The sequence below is a fragment of the Carettochelys insculpta genome, chromosome 1 (genome assembly GCF_033958435.1).
Source record: "Carettochelys insculpta isolate YL-2023 chromosome 1, ASM3395843v1, whole genome shotgun sequence".
NCBI lineage: Eukaryota > Metazoa > Chordata > Testudines > Carettochelyidae > Carettochelys > Carettochelys insculpta.
This window is the reverse complement of record NC_134137.1, coordinates 68,022,523-68,037,139: the sequence shown is the minus strand read 5'-3', so window position 1 is coordinate 68,037,139 and position 14,617 is coordinate 68,022,523. Positions and strand designations below refer to the sequence as shown.

The following is a 14,617-nucleotide window of genomic DNA, read 5'->3' as shown; positions in this document are numbered from 1 at the left end:
GCATTTTTGGTACTGTTATTTGAAGTGTACTTATAGCTAGAGCCTCTGTTATGGTGTTTTAAAAAGTTTCCATGCAGCTTATAGGCATTTCACTCACGACTGTTCCTAGCAGTCTCATTTTTCTGCAGTTCTGCTTGAAGGGAAATGCTATTGTACTGTGTTTCTTTGGTATTTCACCCTCTCCAGCCTCTGGAATGTTACATTTGATTAGATTATGGTTGTTATTACCAGTCAACTTATAGACCAGATCCTACAAATCACTTAAGATTATATCAAGAATGCCTCTTTGTGACTTTCAGTGCTAACTGCTCCAAGAAGCCAAAATTTTTTCTCTGAATCCCATCCTGAAGTGATATGTTCTGAGTCAATATTGGAATAGCTGTTATTTTCCACTATTATTAGGTTTTTGTATCCTCTCTAATCTTCCTGGGCATTCTACAGTGATGTCACCATCCTGGTAAATTGGTCGGTATCACAGTCCTACTACTATCCTATTAATATTGACATATGGAATTACTACCCACAGAGATTCTGTTTAAATAAGACTTTTATTATATTTGACTCTATGCCTCCACCTGTGAGACCTACTTTTTCACAGCTAGATATCTTGCACCCTTGTATTTCCACCTCCCATTGATTGCCATCATTCCACCAACTTTCTGTGATGCCATCAATATCCTACATTAACACCAGGCAGAAGTAAGCAGTTATTTTAAATTCATACCCAGTAAATGATGAATGGTTGCCCTTGAGTAGTTCTAATTTACACATGCAGGCACTTGCTTTCAGACTTATCAATATTATTACTGAAGTATGATACGATCTCTTACTTCTGCTTAAATTTAGAGGACATAGATCTATATGATATTCACTGGAGAGCTAATTTGCTATTTTCCTTTTTTTTTTTTAAAAAAAAAATATAGGTACTATCCAAGTTACCAGTTCCAATAACAAAAGAGAACTAGTTTGTTGTTCCCTGCTGCTGGAATAACCTTGATAAAGTGCACTGCACCGTGTTAGAATCTGGCTGAAGTATTTTAAATTCTTAATAGAAATGGAAGGCTATGTGCCAAAACTGCCCAGTTACTGGGGAAGATGGGAAAAGTAGGCTACACACCCAAATCCAGTTAATCCAATTTGGCTCAATACTTAGAGCAAACTTTTTTTGTTTTTAAGTATCAGGGGTGGCTATGCTAGTCTCTACTCACAAAAATGAGGAGTCCTGTGGCAACTTATAGACTAACAGATATACTGAGCGTAAGTTTTTTGGACAAAGAGCCACTTTGCCATATGCATGAAGTGGAAATTCCAGAGGCAGGCATCACTATACAGACACATGAAAAGATGGAAGTACCAATCAAGAGGAAGGCCAGAGTTAATGAGGTCAATCAGTCAGGTAGGATGTAGCCCACTTCCAGCTACTGATATGGAGGTGTGAACACCAAGAAAGGAGAAATTGCTTTTGTAGTTTGTCAGCCATTCCCAGTCTTTGTTCAGTCCTTGATTGATGATGTTAAAATTGCAAATGCACTACAGTTTCTCTTTGGAGTTGGTTTTTGAAGCTTTTTTGTTGCAGAACAGCTACTTTTAAATCTGCTGCTGAGTGTCATGAATGAATTCAGGGAAAGATTAACCCTTACAGAGACAACTCTCTGAGGGGGGTAAGCCAATAGGAGGAAGAGAAACTTTTTTGAACTGAGAACCATTGAAGTCTCAGGGGTCTTTTGTCTGCGTGGCTGCAGCAGGGACAGAGAGAGAAATGATTGCTCCCAAGCATCTGGAATGAATCCACAAAGTACTCTGCTGTCTCCTAATCAGCTACAGATATGTAAGTAGGAGGGAAATGTGTAGCTAGACGCAATCAGATTATGGTTATTTTGAATTTGGGGTGGACGATCGTTTTTTTTAAATTGTTCTGGATTAACATTTGTGGATTAAGTTTTACAATGCCCCTATAATGTCCTGTCACAGAGAAATGAAATGATTTGCTAAAGCTTACACACAGAATCTGTAGCAGATTTTTCTGTGCATGAACCTCAGGAACACCTCTACTGCCTTAGAAAATGCACTTAACACATGTGGCCATAGAGTCAACTTACTCAAGACACAATGAAGACTACATCCACTGGAATTAACTCCAGTAAGATACCTGGCTCTACGGGCAGACAGACAATTTACTTCCTTCATCTTGCAATTTAGGATCTTTAATGTGCACTGAATTAATTTTAGAACTGGCAAATTTTGTGCAACTTCCTCTTTCTCCCAAAATCCAGAAAGGATTTGAAATATTTGCTTTCTGATACTTTAAAACACTTTACAAACACTGACGTGAGTACTCTCCAATTAAAACAAAGCCTTCACCTACAACTTGATGCAGTTAAAATATCAGGCTCTCTTACCTTTTGGGTAAAGTTCTTTCAAAGGCACATCTCCAGGTGCTAAAATTCTGACTATTTGATTAGTAGCTAATAAAGTCACACAATTGATTTGTTTTGCTACTCCTGTTTTACTGCGCCGTCCATAGTACAATGGATCAGAAGGAGAAGCATCTCTGCTGCCCAGTGAGGAGACTCTTTTCCAGCTGTACACCTCATTGGGAGACTGAAAAAGAGAGCATGTAACTTGAGGATGCCAAGGAACAAAAACTTATGTTAAGCACCCCTCAAACCAGCAATAGGCACCTGAGACTAGACAGGAGGCTGCAAGAGCGGCCCTCTTTGTCTCAGGGGGCCGCAAGATTGATATCTAGCAGCGGACTATCCGCGACCTGCATGGGGTCCATTGGGCTTTCACCTGCAGGGAGCCCGTGCACCCCACTCCTGTCCCCTTCTGCCAATCCTCTTACACCCTGGGACTTTGGAGTCTCATACTTACTTACTCCTCTCCCTCCCTGTACTTTTGGAATTGCCATGAATGACTTGATTCACGCTCCTTCACCTCCCTCCCAGAGCTTGACTGCTGTGAACCACAGGCCACAGGTTACCCACCACTGCTGTCTTGATAAGCTCCCATTTCAAATCAAACTTAACCATTATGGACAATTCTCTGTTCATGCCATGACTGGTGAAGAGCTAGCTACCTCTGTTTTTGAGAGCGCTTCTACTGGCGAGATACATAAGCTACTACAGATTTCAGAACGTAAGAGCTGCCATATTGTGTCAGACCCAGGCCCACCTTGTCTGCATACCCTGTCTCTGGCAATGGCTTGTATCAGACCATCAGGATGAGTGTACAGAATATGGCTACTATGGAATAATTCACCACTCTCTCACACTTCTGGCTTTTTTGGGGATGGGCGTAATCATAGGTTTAGGATCACCCTGAGCATGAGGCCGTACCCCTAACCATCTTAGCTAATATCCATTGATGGATTTATACTCCATGAATTCATCCAGTTGTTTTATGAACACATTATATATTTGCCCAACATAATATCCCAGTTAAATGAGTTCCACAGGTTAGTTGTGCATTATGCAAAGAAGTGCTTCCCCCTTTTTTGTATTAAACCTCCTACCTATTAATTTAATCAGGTAACTTCTGATTTTTGTATTCACCTTTGCCACAGCATTCATGATTTTATAAACCTCTATCATATCCCACTTTAATGGTCTAATTCATTTAGTCTCCCCTCAGAGGGAAGTCATTCCATAAACTTGATCATATTTTTTCCCTAATCTGAACCTCATCACCAAGTCTGATAAGTTTGGCACACCATGGATTTAAATAGTTGCATTATGGTATTTTCTAATTTTCTATCCACTTTCTAACAGCTGCTAACACACTATTATAACTTTTTTTTGACTGTACCTAGATACTGAGTAGAAGTTATTCCTCCTGCCTACACCATCATCTCAGCCACACATTTAGAATACTGCAGGTCTGCTGGTTTTCCTAGCTTTACACAGGGAATTGGAGCATTTTAGAGATTACTGTCACAGAGGTCCTGGACATTAGTCTCTTATGTAGCAGACCAAATTTGGCATCCAGGAATTCTCTCTGATATTTTCCTACATCACCGATACCTACATGTACAACCTCAGCTCCTTCCCAGCATTAGATATAATTATATCGTCATGCCTTGTGAGATCTGCTATCTTCACACTTTGCCAGCAACTCATCATGCAGTTCTCTAGGATATCACAAACCCAACTATCTAGGCTTTAAATAGTAACCATTACCACCTGTCCCTGGCAAACAGATGGGGTATCTGTCAAGAGACAGACATCCTCCATATAAGAGGATACCACATCATCACCTGGAAGGTGGGTCCAAGCAATGAGATTGGTTCCCAATGCTCCATCTGGATGCTGTCCTGGCCAGAGACCTTCATTCTCCTTAACAGCACAGGGATTGTCAAACAGGAAGGAGGGACACTCTATTATGTCTCTAACAGTCTACTCTATGTTCTTCTCTCTGTCTCCTCCACTTCAGTCACTCTAGCCTCAAGAGTCAGTATTCTGTCTCTGAGGGCCATGAGCTGCTTGCACTGCATGTGCCCACAGGCCACCTACCCACAACAAACAAGAGGCCAAAAGCACACAAGTCTTGTTGAGGAGAGTTCAGGCTGTGGTGATCAGAGTTGACTCTCTGAAGTTTTTTTCTCAATGAGTGCATTTTCTTTATTAAGATGACACCATAGGAGACTCTCATACCCTGAGGGCATTCTACTAGGAAGAGAGAGCATTTCAATAATTTGACCTGTAAGCAACCTTCATAGAGAGATTTATTTACAAATCATTTCCACAACCATGTGGTACTGGGCACTATGTACAAAACTATTTAGTGTCTGTTTCCCAACATTCAAAAACATAGTTAAAACAAACGTATAATATACACATGGAAAACAAACCTAGTTGAATTATATAGTATTTTAAATACAAAACAGAAGAAACTCCCTTGCTACTCAATAAATCTACAGAGGGGAGGTTTAACTATTATTTTCCCTGTCTATAAACTATTACAAAAGAGAGGCATCCGTCCATCCCACCCAGCTGGGTCCCTGGGGCTGGAGCTGCTGGTGAAGCTCCGTGCCCCAGCTATCTCCCAGTTCTGGGGGTTCTGGGGTTCCCTTGGGTCCCCGGGGCTGGAGATGCCAGTGGAGTTCTGTGCCCCAGCTTGGTCCCCAGATTTGGGGCTACCAAGCTTCCCTCGCCCCAGCCAGATCCTCAGGGCTGGAGCTGCCAGTGAGCTCCCAGCCTGGTAACTGCCACAAAGGGGTAGGCCCTGCTAGTCTAATTCAATTTCAGAACATTAACAAATTTTTACTCATGGTTACAGTTTCTTGTTCACCCTGACATATTATATCTCCAGAAAAAACATTAGACTAATGGTCCTCACAGTCATGCAGCCTGTCTCTGATCTTGGCTAGTATGAGCTGCTTCACAAAATGTACTAAAACCTCATACTGGAAAGCACTAACAACGACTAATGTTTTTTTCTAACCCAAAGGAAGTATTGGTTTGGCTTCTGCAACGAAACATCAGGCCTAGCTACTGTAATTATGGCTGATACTGTAATCATTCTTAGGGCAGGTCTACACTATCCTAGAAGATTGACCTGCTCAGGATCGATTTTGCATGACTAGTAGAGAAGTGTGAAACTGACCTCTCAGGGGTTGCAGCTGACCCCTGTATTCTTTGCAAGATGTAATGAGTAAGGGAGGATGACAGGAGAAACTCTCCCATTGACCTTCCTTTGTATAGACAGCCACGTTAGCCGAGTGCAGATACTTTGACTTTAGCTATGAAATTGGCATAGCTAGAATTCTATATCTGTGGTCGACTTTCTTAACTTAGTGTAGACATATCCTTAGAAACGTCTAACTCCTTGTTTCACTTATAATAAGCTCTGTCCCTCCAAGTACTACCGTAGTGAGTTCAGCGGTTTAACGATGGTACGTGCTGATTGTGTCTACACTAGCACCCCCCTTTCAAAAGGTGGGTGCTAATGAGACACTTCGGGGTATGCTAATAAGGAGCTGCAATGAATATGCAGCACTTCATTAGCATAATGATGGCTACAGCACTTCGAAAGTGCCGTCTTTGATCGCGCGCAGCTCATTTACATGGCTTCCTTTTCGAAAAGATCCCAGACTTCAAAATCCCCTTATTCCTATTGGTTATACATGCAAATGGCCAAACTGAAGATTACTAATGAGGCGCTGAAATGCATATTCAGCACCTCATTAGCATGCCGTCGGCCGTGGTTCTTTGAAATTGCCACTTTTCACCTTTGAGCTCACAGGAATAAGGGGATTTCAATGTTGGCAGGGTCCTTTTGAAAAGGACCACCGTCTGGATGAGCCATGTGGGAGCAAAAAGCAGCAATTTGGAAGAGCCGTGGCTGACGGCATGCTAATGAGGTGCTGAATATGCATTTCAGGACCTCATTAGTAATCTTCGATTTGGCCATTTGTATGGCCATTTCGAAGTTTTGTGCCAGTGTAGACACGGCCATGGTGACAAAAACCAAACATGGTATTTGTGGTCAGGCAAAGCATTACTTCAGCCAATGGTATTACAGTGTTTTTCTATAGTAATTCTCTGAAAACTTTTTTTTTAAAAATATACAGCCTGACATCTCACTTGTTGTATTGATTGCTGTTGCATACTGAGCAGATGTTCACACTAAATTGTCCACAATTATGTCATTTTCTTGAATGATTATATTTAATTAAAAAATCTTTCCATGTATATAAGGAGCAAGACTATTCTTCCATGCACAGTGTATGAAATTTACCTTCATTGAATTTCATTGGCCTTATGTCATCCAATTACCTATCACTGTCAAGTTCTTCTGAAATCTCTCTACACTTGACTAGCCCAACAAAGACTGCATACTCTGCAAATGGTATTACTTCATTATTCACTACCTCTTGCAAATAATTAGGAAAATAGCTACTTAGAATAACTGGTTATGAAATAAATGTAATCATTATTTTACAATTCAACAACACTGGGTTTACCATAAGTTCTGGGAAGCCAACAACAACAGTAGCATAATTGTGCATATCCGAGAGAATCCTGTTGGGAGAACTGATCTTTTGTCCCACAGCTACACTCAGATTCTCTGACGATAATTGGTCACTTGAAATTGTGTGAGGCACACACAAATCTGATGCTGAAGTGAGGAATCAAAAGAAGAGCATTAAATGCAAATAAGCAAAAGGAAGCAATTATCCTGACAAGCACAGAGTACTAATTACTGCTATTCTTTTTATCATGTCAACAAATAAAACGAAGAGAAATGTAAAGATTCATGTATGCTATATTATACTACATACAACAAAATGACATTATGTAACATCATTTAGGTGGCAAAGTCACACACTCAAAAAAGTTAGGAAAGCCTTAATTCTGACAACTTGTGTCCATGTACTCATTCAGTGAAAAATGGACTCTGTGAAAAAATGGTATATGATCATCTAATTAAAGACTGGCATAATCTATATGCGCAAGGGAGAAAAATTAAAATTGCACAGGCAACTGTAAATATACCATTTTCTAATTTTCAACTTGGCTTTTTCAATCAAAATTACTTTCTTTAACACAGAACTTTTTCATATAATTTCTGATATATATATATGTGTGTGTGTGTGTGTGTGTGTGTGTGTGTGTGTTTAGGAAAAAGAAAAATCAAGTTGTATTAAGCACAAACACATAGTTGATAAGAAAAGAATGAGATAGTATTACACAAAGTACCTGTTATTAAACCAAAACCCTTGTCAGCTGGGTCTTCATTCAATGCATGTAACTGGCAAACTCCACTCCCTTCAGATACAGTATGTGCTGGCTTGGTTAAAAGAAACTTCCTGTAAACAATGCACACTTGTTAAAATACAAACAAGCAGTCATGTAGCACTTTAAAGACTAACTAAATAATTCATTAGGTGATGAGATTTTGTGGGGCAGACCCACTTCTTCAGATCATCACCTAATAAATTATTTTGTCAGTGTTTAAAGTACTACATGACTGCTTGTTTGTTTTGTGAGAATACAGACTAACATTGCTACCTCTCTGTTTCTATTGTTAACATACAGCATAACACTGAATAAGACTTTTTATTTATTTATGTATTTAGTAAATAGTAAAAATACTCTATACTTGTGTAACAAGTATCTCACTGTGCTTTACTTAAAATCAATGAAGTCTCAGAGATAGGTAAGCATTTATTTTATGTAGTTTATAGGTCAAGAAAGTAAACCACAAGAGAGGCAGACTTGCTTTTGGTAACACACACACACACACACACACACACACACACACACACACACACACACCCCTTTCATTTATTACATGGTTAAATAGAAGAGGAAAAATGGAGTATTGTTGGGTTCATTCACCTAAGAAGGAAAGTAAAGAAGGGAGTGAATGAGTCAGATTTCCAGTCTGTCACACTAATATTTTTGAGTACCTAATTTATACAGGCATAAACATCAAGGTTGTGTCTACACTTGCTTTCCTCTTTCGAAATAGGAAAGCAAATGAGGAAAACAAAAATACAAATAAGGTGTAGATTTACATATCTGGCACCTCATTTGCATATTCTTCTCTCAAAAGAGCTTCCTTCAAAAGAAGAAAAGCAATGTGGACATGGCTCTTTCGAAAGTAAACCCCATCTTTGAAAAAATGGGAAGAAGGTCTCTTTCGAAGATGGAGTTTACTTTCAGAAGAGCTGCATCTACACCACTTTTCTTCTTCCAAAAGAAACTATGCAAATAAGGTGCCAGATATGTAAATCTGCACCTCTTTTGCATTTTCAATTTCCCTCATTTGCACGTCTCTGTCGAAAAAGGAATGCAAGTGTAGACACAGCCCAACCGTGTAAAATGTAGTATTCATTGCGGACACAGACAAATTTGGTCTAGATTTTCAGAAGTGCAAAGTTACGTCAGCTCACCTTGCACACTCATCACTCAGGAATCACAAGAGCAATCTGATCACAGGAAAATTTGCACCTCTCAGAAATCTGACCAAAGGTATCTAGTCACAGACACAAACTAAATCATTAATTTCTGTGTGTACGTCAGGTACTCGTGCAAATTAGGTTAAGTGCATACAAATATTAGTGATCACCAGCACATACTGCAAAATATCTCCATTTGTTCTATGCTTGTGTAGACTGCAGCACAGTGGATCCATGACTTGGGCCTCTAGATGCTAGCAAGCCACCACTGAACTTGGTTAACTTACTGATTTATTTTGCTTTCAATCAAGAGCCAACGGTCTTCAGCCACTAAGAAAACAGATTTGAGATTGATAGGTAGAGACATAGTATGAGTTCGACCTTCCAGTACATCCAGCACAATCAGGTGGTTTCTGTGAAATTGTAAGCCAACAAAATAATTGTGAGGCAAAGAATGACAATGACAAATCTATTTTTAAAATAAAAGCAATGTAATTTCTAGTTAACTCTTACCCATCTTCTCTGTAGAATACCAGCCAGTTTTTATGTGAAAATTCTCTGCACATCCTATATCTGGTCTAAATAAATAAAAAAACCCATTATGTATGTTTCACAATTTCTGAGGTCAGTCTCCAATAGTTTACCCTGCCTCCTTACATTTATAGTTAGGGCCCTACCAAATTCACAGTTGATTTTGATCAATTTCATGGTCATAGGATTTTAACAATTGTAAATCTCATTATTTCAGCTTTTAAATCTGAAATTCAGTTCTATAACTGTAGGGGTCCTAAGTTGTAGGGAGGGATTCACAAGTTGTAGGGAGGGTTGCAGCACTGCTACCCTTACTTCTGTGCTGCTGCTGGTTGCAACATTACCTTCAGAGCTGGGCAGCTGCAGAGCAGCAGCTGCTGGCCAGGATGTCAGTTTTAAAGGCGTAGATGCTGCCTGCACAGCTGGGCCCTCAGTCAGCAGCCAGAACTCTCTGGCCACCCAGCTCTGAAGGCAGAAGCCCAGAAGGAAGCGCGGGCAGGTTTGCCAACCTGTCCGTAAATTTACTGACAGGATATTCTTGTGAAGTATGAACGACAATGATTACATTTCACTTTTGGCCATTTATGTCTTCATTTAGTATAAAAATCATGTCCATAAAAAAATTTGTCATCTGTAAATTTTTCCCATTTTCTCTGTAAATGAAATTTCCGTGGTTGGCAACTCTGAAGGGTGGCCTAGCATGGGTGGCAGGGATCACAGACTGCGGAGGCTCTGCCACCCATATAGTTAGGGGTGACATGGCTCTGCCCCATGCCTCATGCCAGTTCTCCAGCTCCTGTTGTGCAGTGGGCCCTGAATTGAGCTCTAACCATGCTGCGCTCCTGGACTCTGGGGCTCAGGGCATTAGCCTGGGAAAGAGGTTGCCAGTTGCAGCAAGGGGACTCTGGGCTCTAGGAGGGAAGGGGTGTGTAAGGAATGGGGCCTCAGACAGAAGGGGTGAGGGTGGGGGCTAACCTCCATGAATTGGAGCCTCACCTGTTGCCCATGTGGCATGACATGGCGTGGCATGGTCTTGCCACCCTTACTTCTGTGCTGCTGCTGGTAGGGAGCTGCCGTCAGAGCTGGGCACTCAGCCATAAGCTTCTGTTCTCCAGATGCCCAGCTCTGAAGGCAGCGCAGAAGTAAGGATGGTAACACTGAGACCACTCCTAAAATAATCTTATGAGTCTACCTGTAAAATCCCTTTTGGGTCAGGACCTTCAGTCTGAGGAACACGGGTCTTCACCGTAAAATATGTCTAGTATAGGGTAAAAGAACACAAAATACCCAATTTTACTGGGAGGAAGACCAGATTTAATTTCATGACACATTTTTCATGGCCATGAATTTGGTAGGGCCCTATTTACAGTAATGCTTTTGTCTGGCTGGAAAATTCAAACACTATTTGACCAAGATTATCAAGAAAGCATACCTAAATGTAGGATCCTAAACCTAAATATTTAGGGACCTAAAGAGGTGGTCTGATTTTCAAGAGCAGTGAGATTCAAACAGCAATCACTGATATCATATCAGATTTGCAAGTCTTTTACTAAGTAATTTATATTAGCCACATTTCAAAGCAAGTTTCCAAATAGTCCAAATTCATAAAATTCCATGATATTAAAATGAATGACAGCTCACTCTGCTCTGGGCTCAACAGAATCACATCTTGTAACAAAATGTTTGGTAATGCTTAAATGAATATGGGAAAGGATTTTGTTGTAAACATTGCCCATTCCTAGACAGTATCCCATATTTATTTTTCCTCCAGTTCTGTCACAGTGATATATTTTGACAGTTAACTGTTTGTTCCTTAAAGGACAGAAAGGGAACTATCCTGCTGTTGTGACTACAATTCTGAACTTGGATAAATCTCCTATAGCTCAGCCATAAAGCCATTCCTCACCGGCTCTTCCTTGCTGCTCCACCAGGATGCTCTCTTTGGAACCTCTTGAGTATCTGGTGAGAGTAAAAGTCGACGCATGGCACCAGTTTTTGTATCCAGCAACAAGACAACATTACTCTGTAAATAGAGAGGAGAGTGTTTCTCCTAGACTTTTCAAAGCCTACAACACTGGGTCTAGGTGAAGCATCCTTGCTTTTTGTAACTGAAGCTACATAATGTCACAAGGAAATTTAATTTGGAAAGTATGAATTAGATTTTACTTTGCTGGAAAATCACAGGCTGAATTCTTTGCACAACTGATGAAGGAAGGTCAAAGGTACCACTTTAACTGACAACGGTTGGTACAGATGAATGGTCCTATTTTAAATTTCTACAGTGTTTTATTTGTACTGAAAAAAAATCAAAACTGTGTGCTTCTAGAGTTTACATCAATATTTAAAGGGACTTGTGTAAGTTTAATGCTGATTTACAGTGACTTAATATGAATTATGCACTTAAGGCTTATCAACGGTAGCAACAATTTTCAGTCAACTATATGGGAAAATCTTACCAGCTTTTCTCTCTCAGTCTTACTGAAGGATTCAGCTGCAACTCTGGTGTGTTTCCTTAACCTTACGCTAGAGCTAAAGAACCAAACCAGAAAACTTAAATCATATGGAAGTTGAAAAACTACTAGATGGAAAAAAGGTTAAGCTGAAATTTGATCTTATTGCAGAGTCCCTGTAGCACCACTTTAAATATTTCTTTTTAGTAGATGCTAAATTTGTTACTAATGCATTAAACTTTTAATGGCGATGGAAAATGATCAGGAACAGCCAACCTTAACTGCTTTAAATTAAATTTTAAAAGGTACAAAGCATACACTTATGAAGTCTTGTATTTTATTACTTCATTAATGCCTTGGATCTAAATCTTTGCCACTCAGTGTAATAATAAGTTTTCAAGGTTTATGAAGGACTTATAAAAGCAACTGTATGCATGTCTAACATCTGAAATAACACACATTTAATGATAAAGGACTACAAGAATGAAATCCACAAGAGCCTCCTAAAACAAATATGTACTAACTTAATCTTACTCAGTTTTCACAGATTGTGCATAACCTTCGTATTTTCTCTAGGGCTGTTATTTTAGAAGAATGAACTTTTCATTTTTAATGAGAGCTTATTGTAGCTAAATATGGTAAAGCATTTAAAGTATTATCATGACATTTGCAGCATTTGGGAAATTCAGCTGCAGCTCAGCTCTTCTAATAAAAGAAGAATTTGTTATGCTCATGTATTCCAAACCAAATTATAGAAATGTGGCTGAGGAAGAAAAGAAAAAGGTTTGTTTTAGCCTTTGGTTTTCTGCCATATTGTATTTATATACTTCTGCATCAGCATAGCTGAACTGAAGAAATGCATTAGCTTTGCAAGACAGACAGACGGACAAACACACACACACGCAAAACAAAAACACAAAAAAAACCTCTATATGAATCAGGATTTTTACTTAGTATAAAGTTTATGCATGCAGTTGGCAACATAAAAATGTCTCTACTCCACCCCTTTTGATGTTAATGGTTTCCTTCTGTGCTAAGTGACCGATGGCATATTTTGTCTGTGTTTAATAATAGAATTTTGCATCACTTGTGAACACATCCAATTGTAGTTCTGGCAATCCTTCAAGTGAAATGGGAAAAGATGCTGATGTGCTGTTCCATTATGTTTGTTCTCGACTGGGAGAAAAGTAACCTTTGGGTAACCTCATGACCCTGATGTCTGGAATTCCTAACTTTGGACAGATGTAATAACCAGTCTCAGGAGGTAGTGTCCTTTTATTTTTAGCGATCGCACAGTTTTCCTTCCCTTACAGTTGCTTTTAAGTAATGGGATTTTCCTTTTAAAAGTCCTCAAACCAAACAAGACTGTGATTTCCCTGCTGGTTGGAGGAGTTGTGCTTAATGCACGTGTAGGCACAGTAAAACAGAGGTAGAAAGAGTGAACTATCTTTGTAGTTCAAGTGCAAGAAGTTTGGGTAGCAGATTTGAAGGTCCTTGGTTCCAACTGTGCTGAACTTCAAGCTGGGAAAAAATTAGTACATGAACAAGTATATTACAATGAATACACAAAAGAAGATGGAAACAAGGTTCACTGAAGAAAACTGAAAATGCATCCCCTGCCCCACCTCCAGCCTCCAATTGTGGCTATTTATACTGGTAAACTTAGGGTTTGTCTACATGGTTCCATAACGCACACTACTGGAACTTTCAGTTCCTACCAGCAGGGTCTGTGTGAACCAAATAACATACAACTTTTTTGTATGCTTTAGAAATTACACTCCTGTAGATCCCCCAACATTCCATCTCCACCCTTCATGTAAATTAGTCCTTAATGAGCTTTTTTAAAAAACAAACAAACAAACAAACAAAAGCACTTATCGTTTGTAAAGATCAGTGTGAGGACCTTGGAATATTTCTAATTGTTGCCTGCCTTGACTGCTGGAGAGCACTCTGTGAGCAGTGGGGAACAAAAAGGCATTGACCCAGCTCCTAGTGTACTGTGGTCTCAAAAAGTTTAAGAACCACTGCTCTAGTGTGTGTGGCAAGCTCCTACTGCTGACAATAGGGACTTTATTTACTAGGACTGTCAAGTCTATGCCTTTTACCAGCAGAAAGTTTGTTACAAAAAATTAGTTCTAAATATGCAAATTAGATAAGTAATTTGCATAAGATTTTCTTCACCCTCAATGCACCAGAAAACTTGCCTACTCTCTCTCTGTTACCATTCAGGTTGGCCAGCAGCACTGGGTCCATATAGAGGGGAACTGCTTGTGCTCACCTGCCCATTGAGTGGGATGGTGGCAAGAAGCACTGCCACCAAGCCATTGCCCTGGAGAGCTGAAGGCCCCTGTTTAGCACTTTGAACTCCTTCCACACATGACAGCCACCATGGATCTACCACCAAAATTCAGGTGGGAAAGGGAGATGTTCTCCTGAACTACCAACAGAAGGATTTTATGTGGGAAGACTAGAAAAGAGTCACTCTCCCCACTTAGGTTCTCTGACTGATCAGTAAAATGTGACTCTCCCATCCCTGCGCCAAGGAAATGCGGGGGGGATGACAAATGATGGTAACCCCCACAAGTATGCAATGAAGTTAAAACCCAATAAAGTACCCTTCAGCAAAACTGTATCAAAGAGAGGAGGAAGAAATTAAGGACTTCTGCTGTAGTGCAATGCTTTTGATTCACTGCACATGGACATAACGTGAGAAATAACAGTTAGCAGCAAT

The 14,617-nt window shown here is 39.9% G+C and overlaps 1 protein-coding gene across 6 annotated transcripts in view; it reads right to left on the bottom strand.

Annotated features, from left to right (window-relative positions):
• VWA8 (von Willebrand factor A domain containing 8) overlaps positions 1-14,617 on the bottom strand; it is a 279,042-nt gene that overhangs the window by 49,511 nt on the left and 214,914 nt on the right. For 4 of the 6 annotated variants that reach the window (XM_074988426.1, XM_074988442.1, XM_074988464.1 and 1 more), the window contains exons 30-36: positions 11,343-11,459; positions 10,629-10,694; positions 9,419-9,483; positions 9,193-9,318; positions 7,701-7,810; positions 6,965-7,119; positions 2,400-2,601 (exon numbers count right to left, since the gene is read on the bottom strand). In XM_074988426.1, the coding sequence (XP_074844527.1) occupies positions 2,400-2,601; positions 6,965-7,119; positions 7,701-7,810; positions 9,193-9,318; positions 9,419-9,483; positions 10,629-10,694; positions 11,343-11,459 (841 nt within the window). The remainder of the gene's footprint in view (positions 1-2,399; positions 2,602-6,964; positions 7,120-7,700; positions 7,811-9,192; positions 9,319-9,418; positions 9,484-10,628; positions 10,695-11,342; positions 11,460-14,617) is intronic. The other 2 variants (XM_074988447.1, XM_074988455.1) reach the window with 1 other exon arrangement.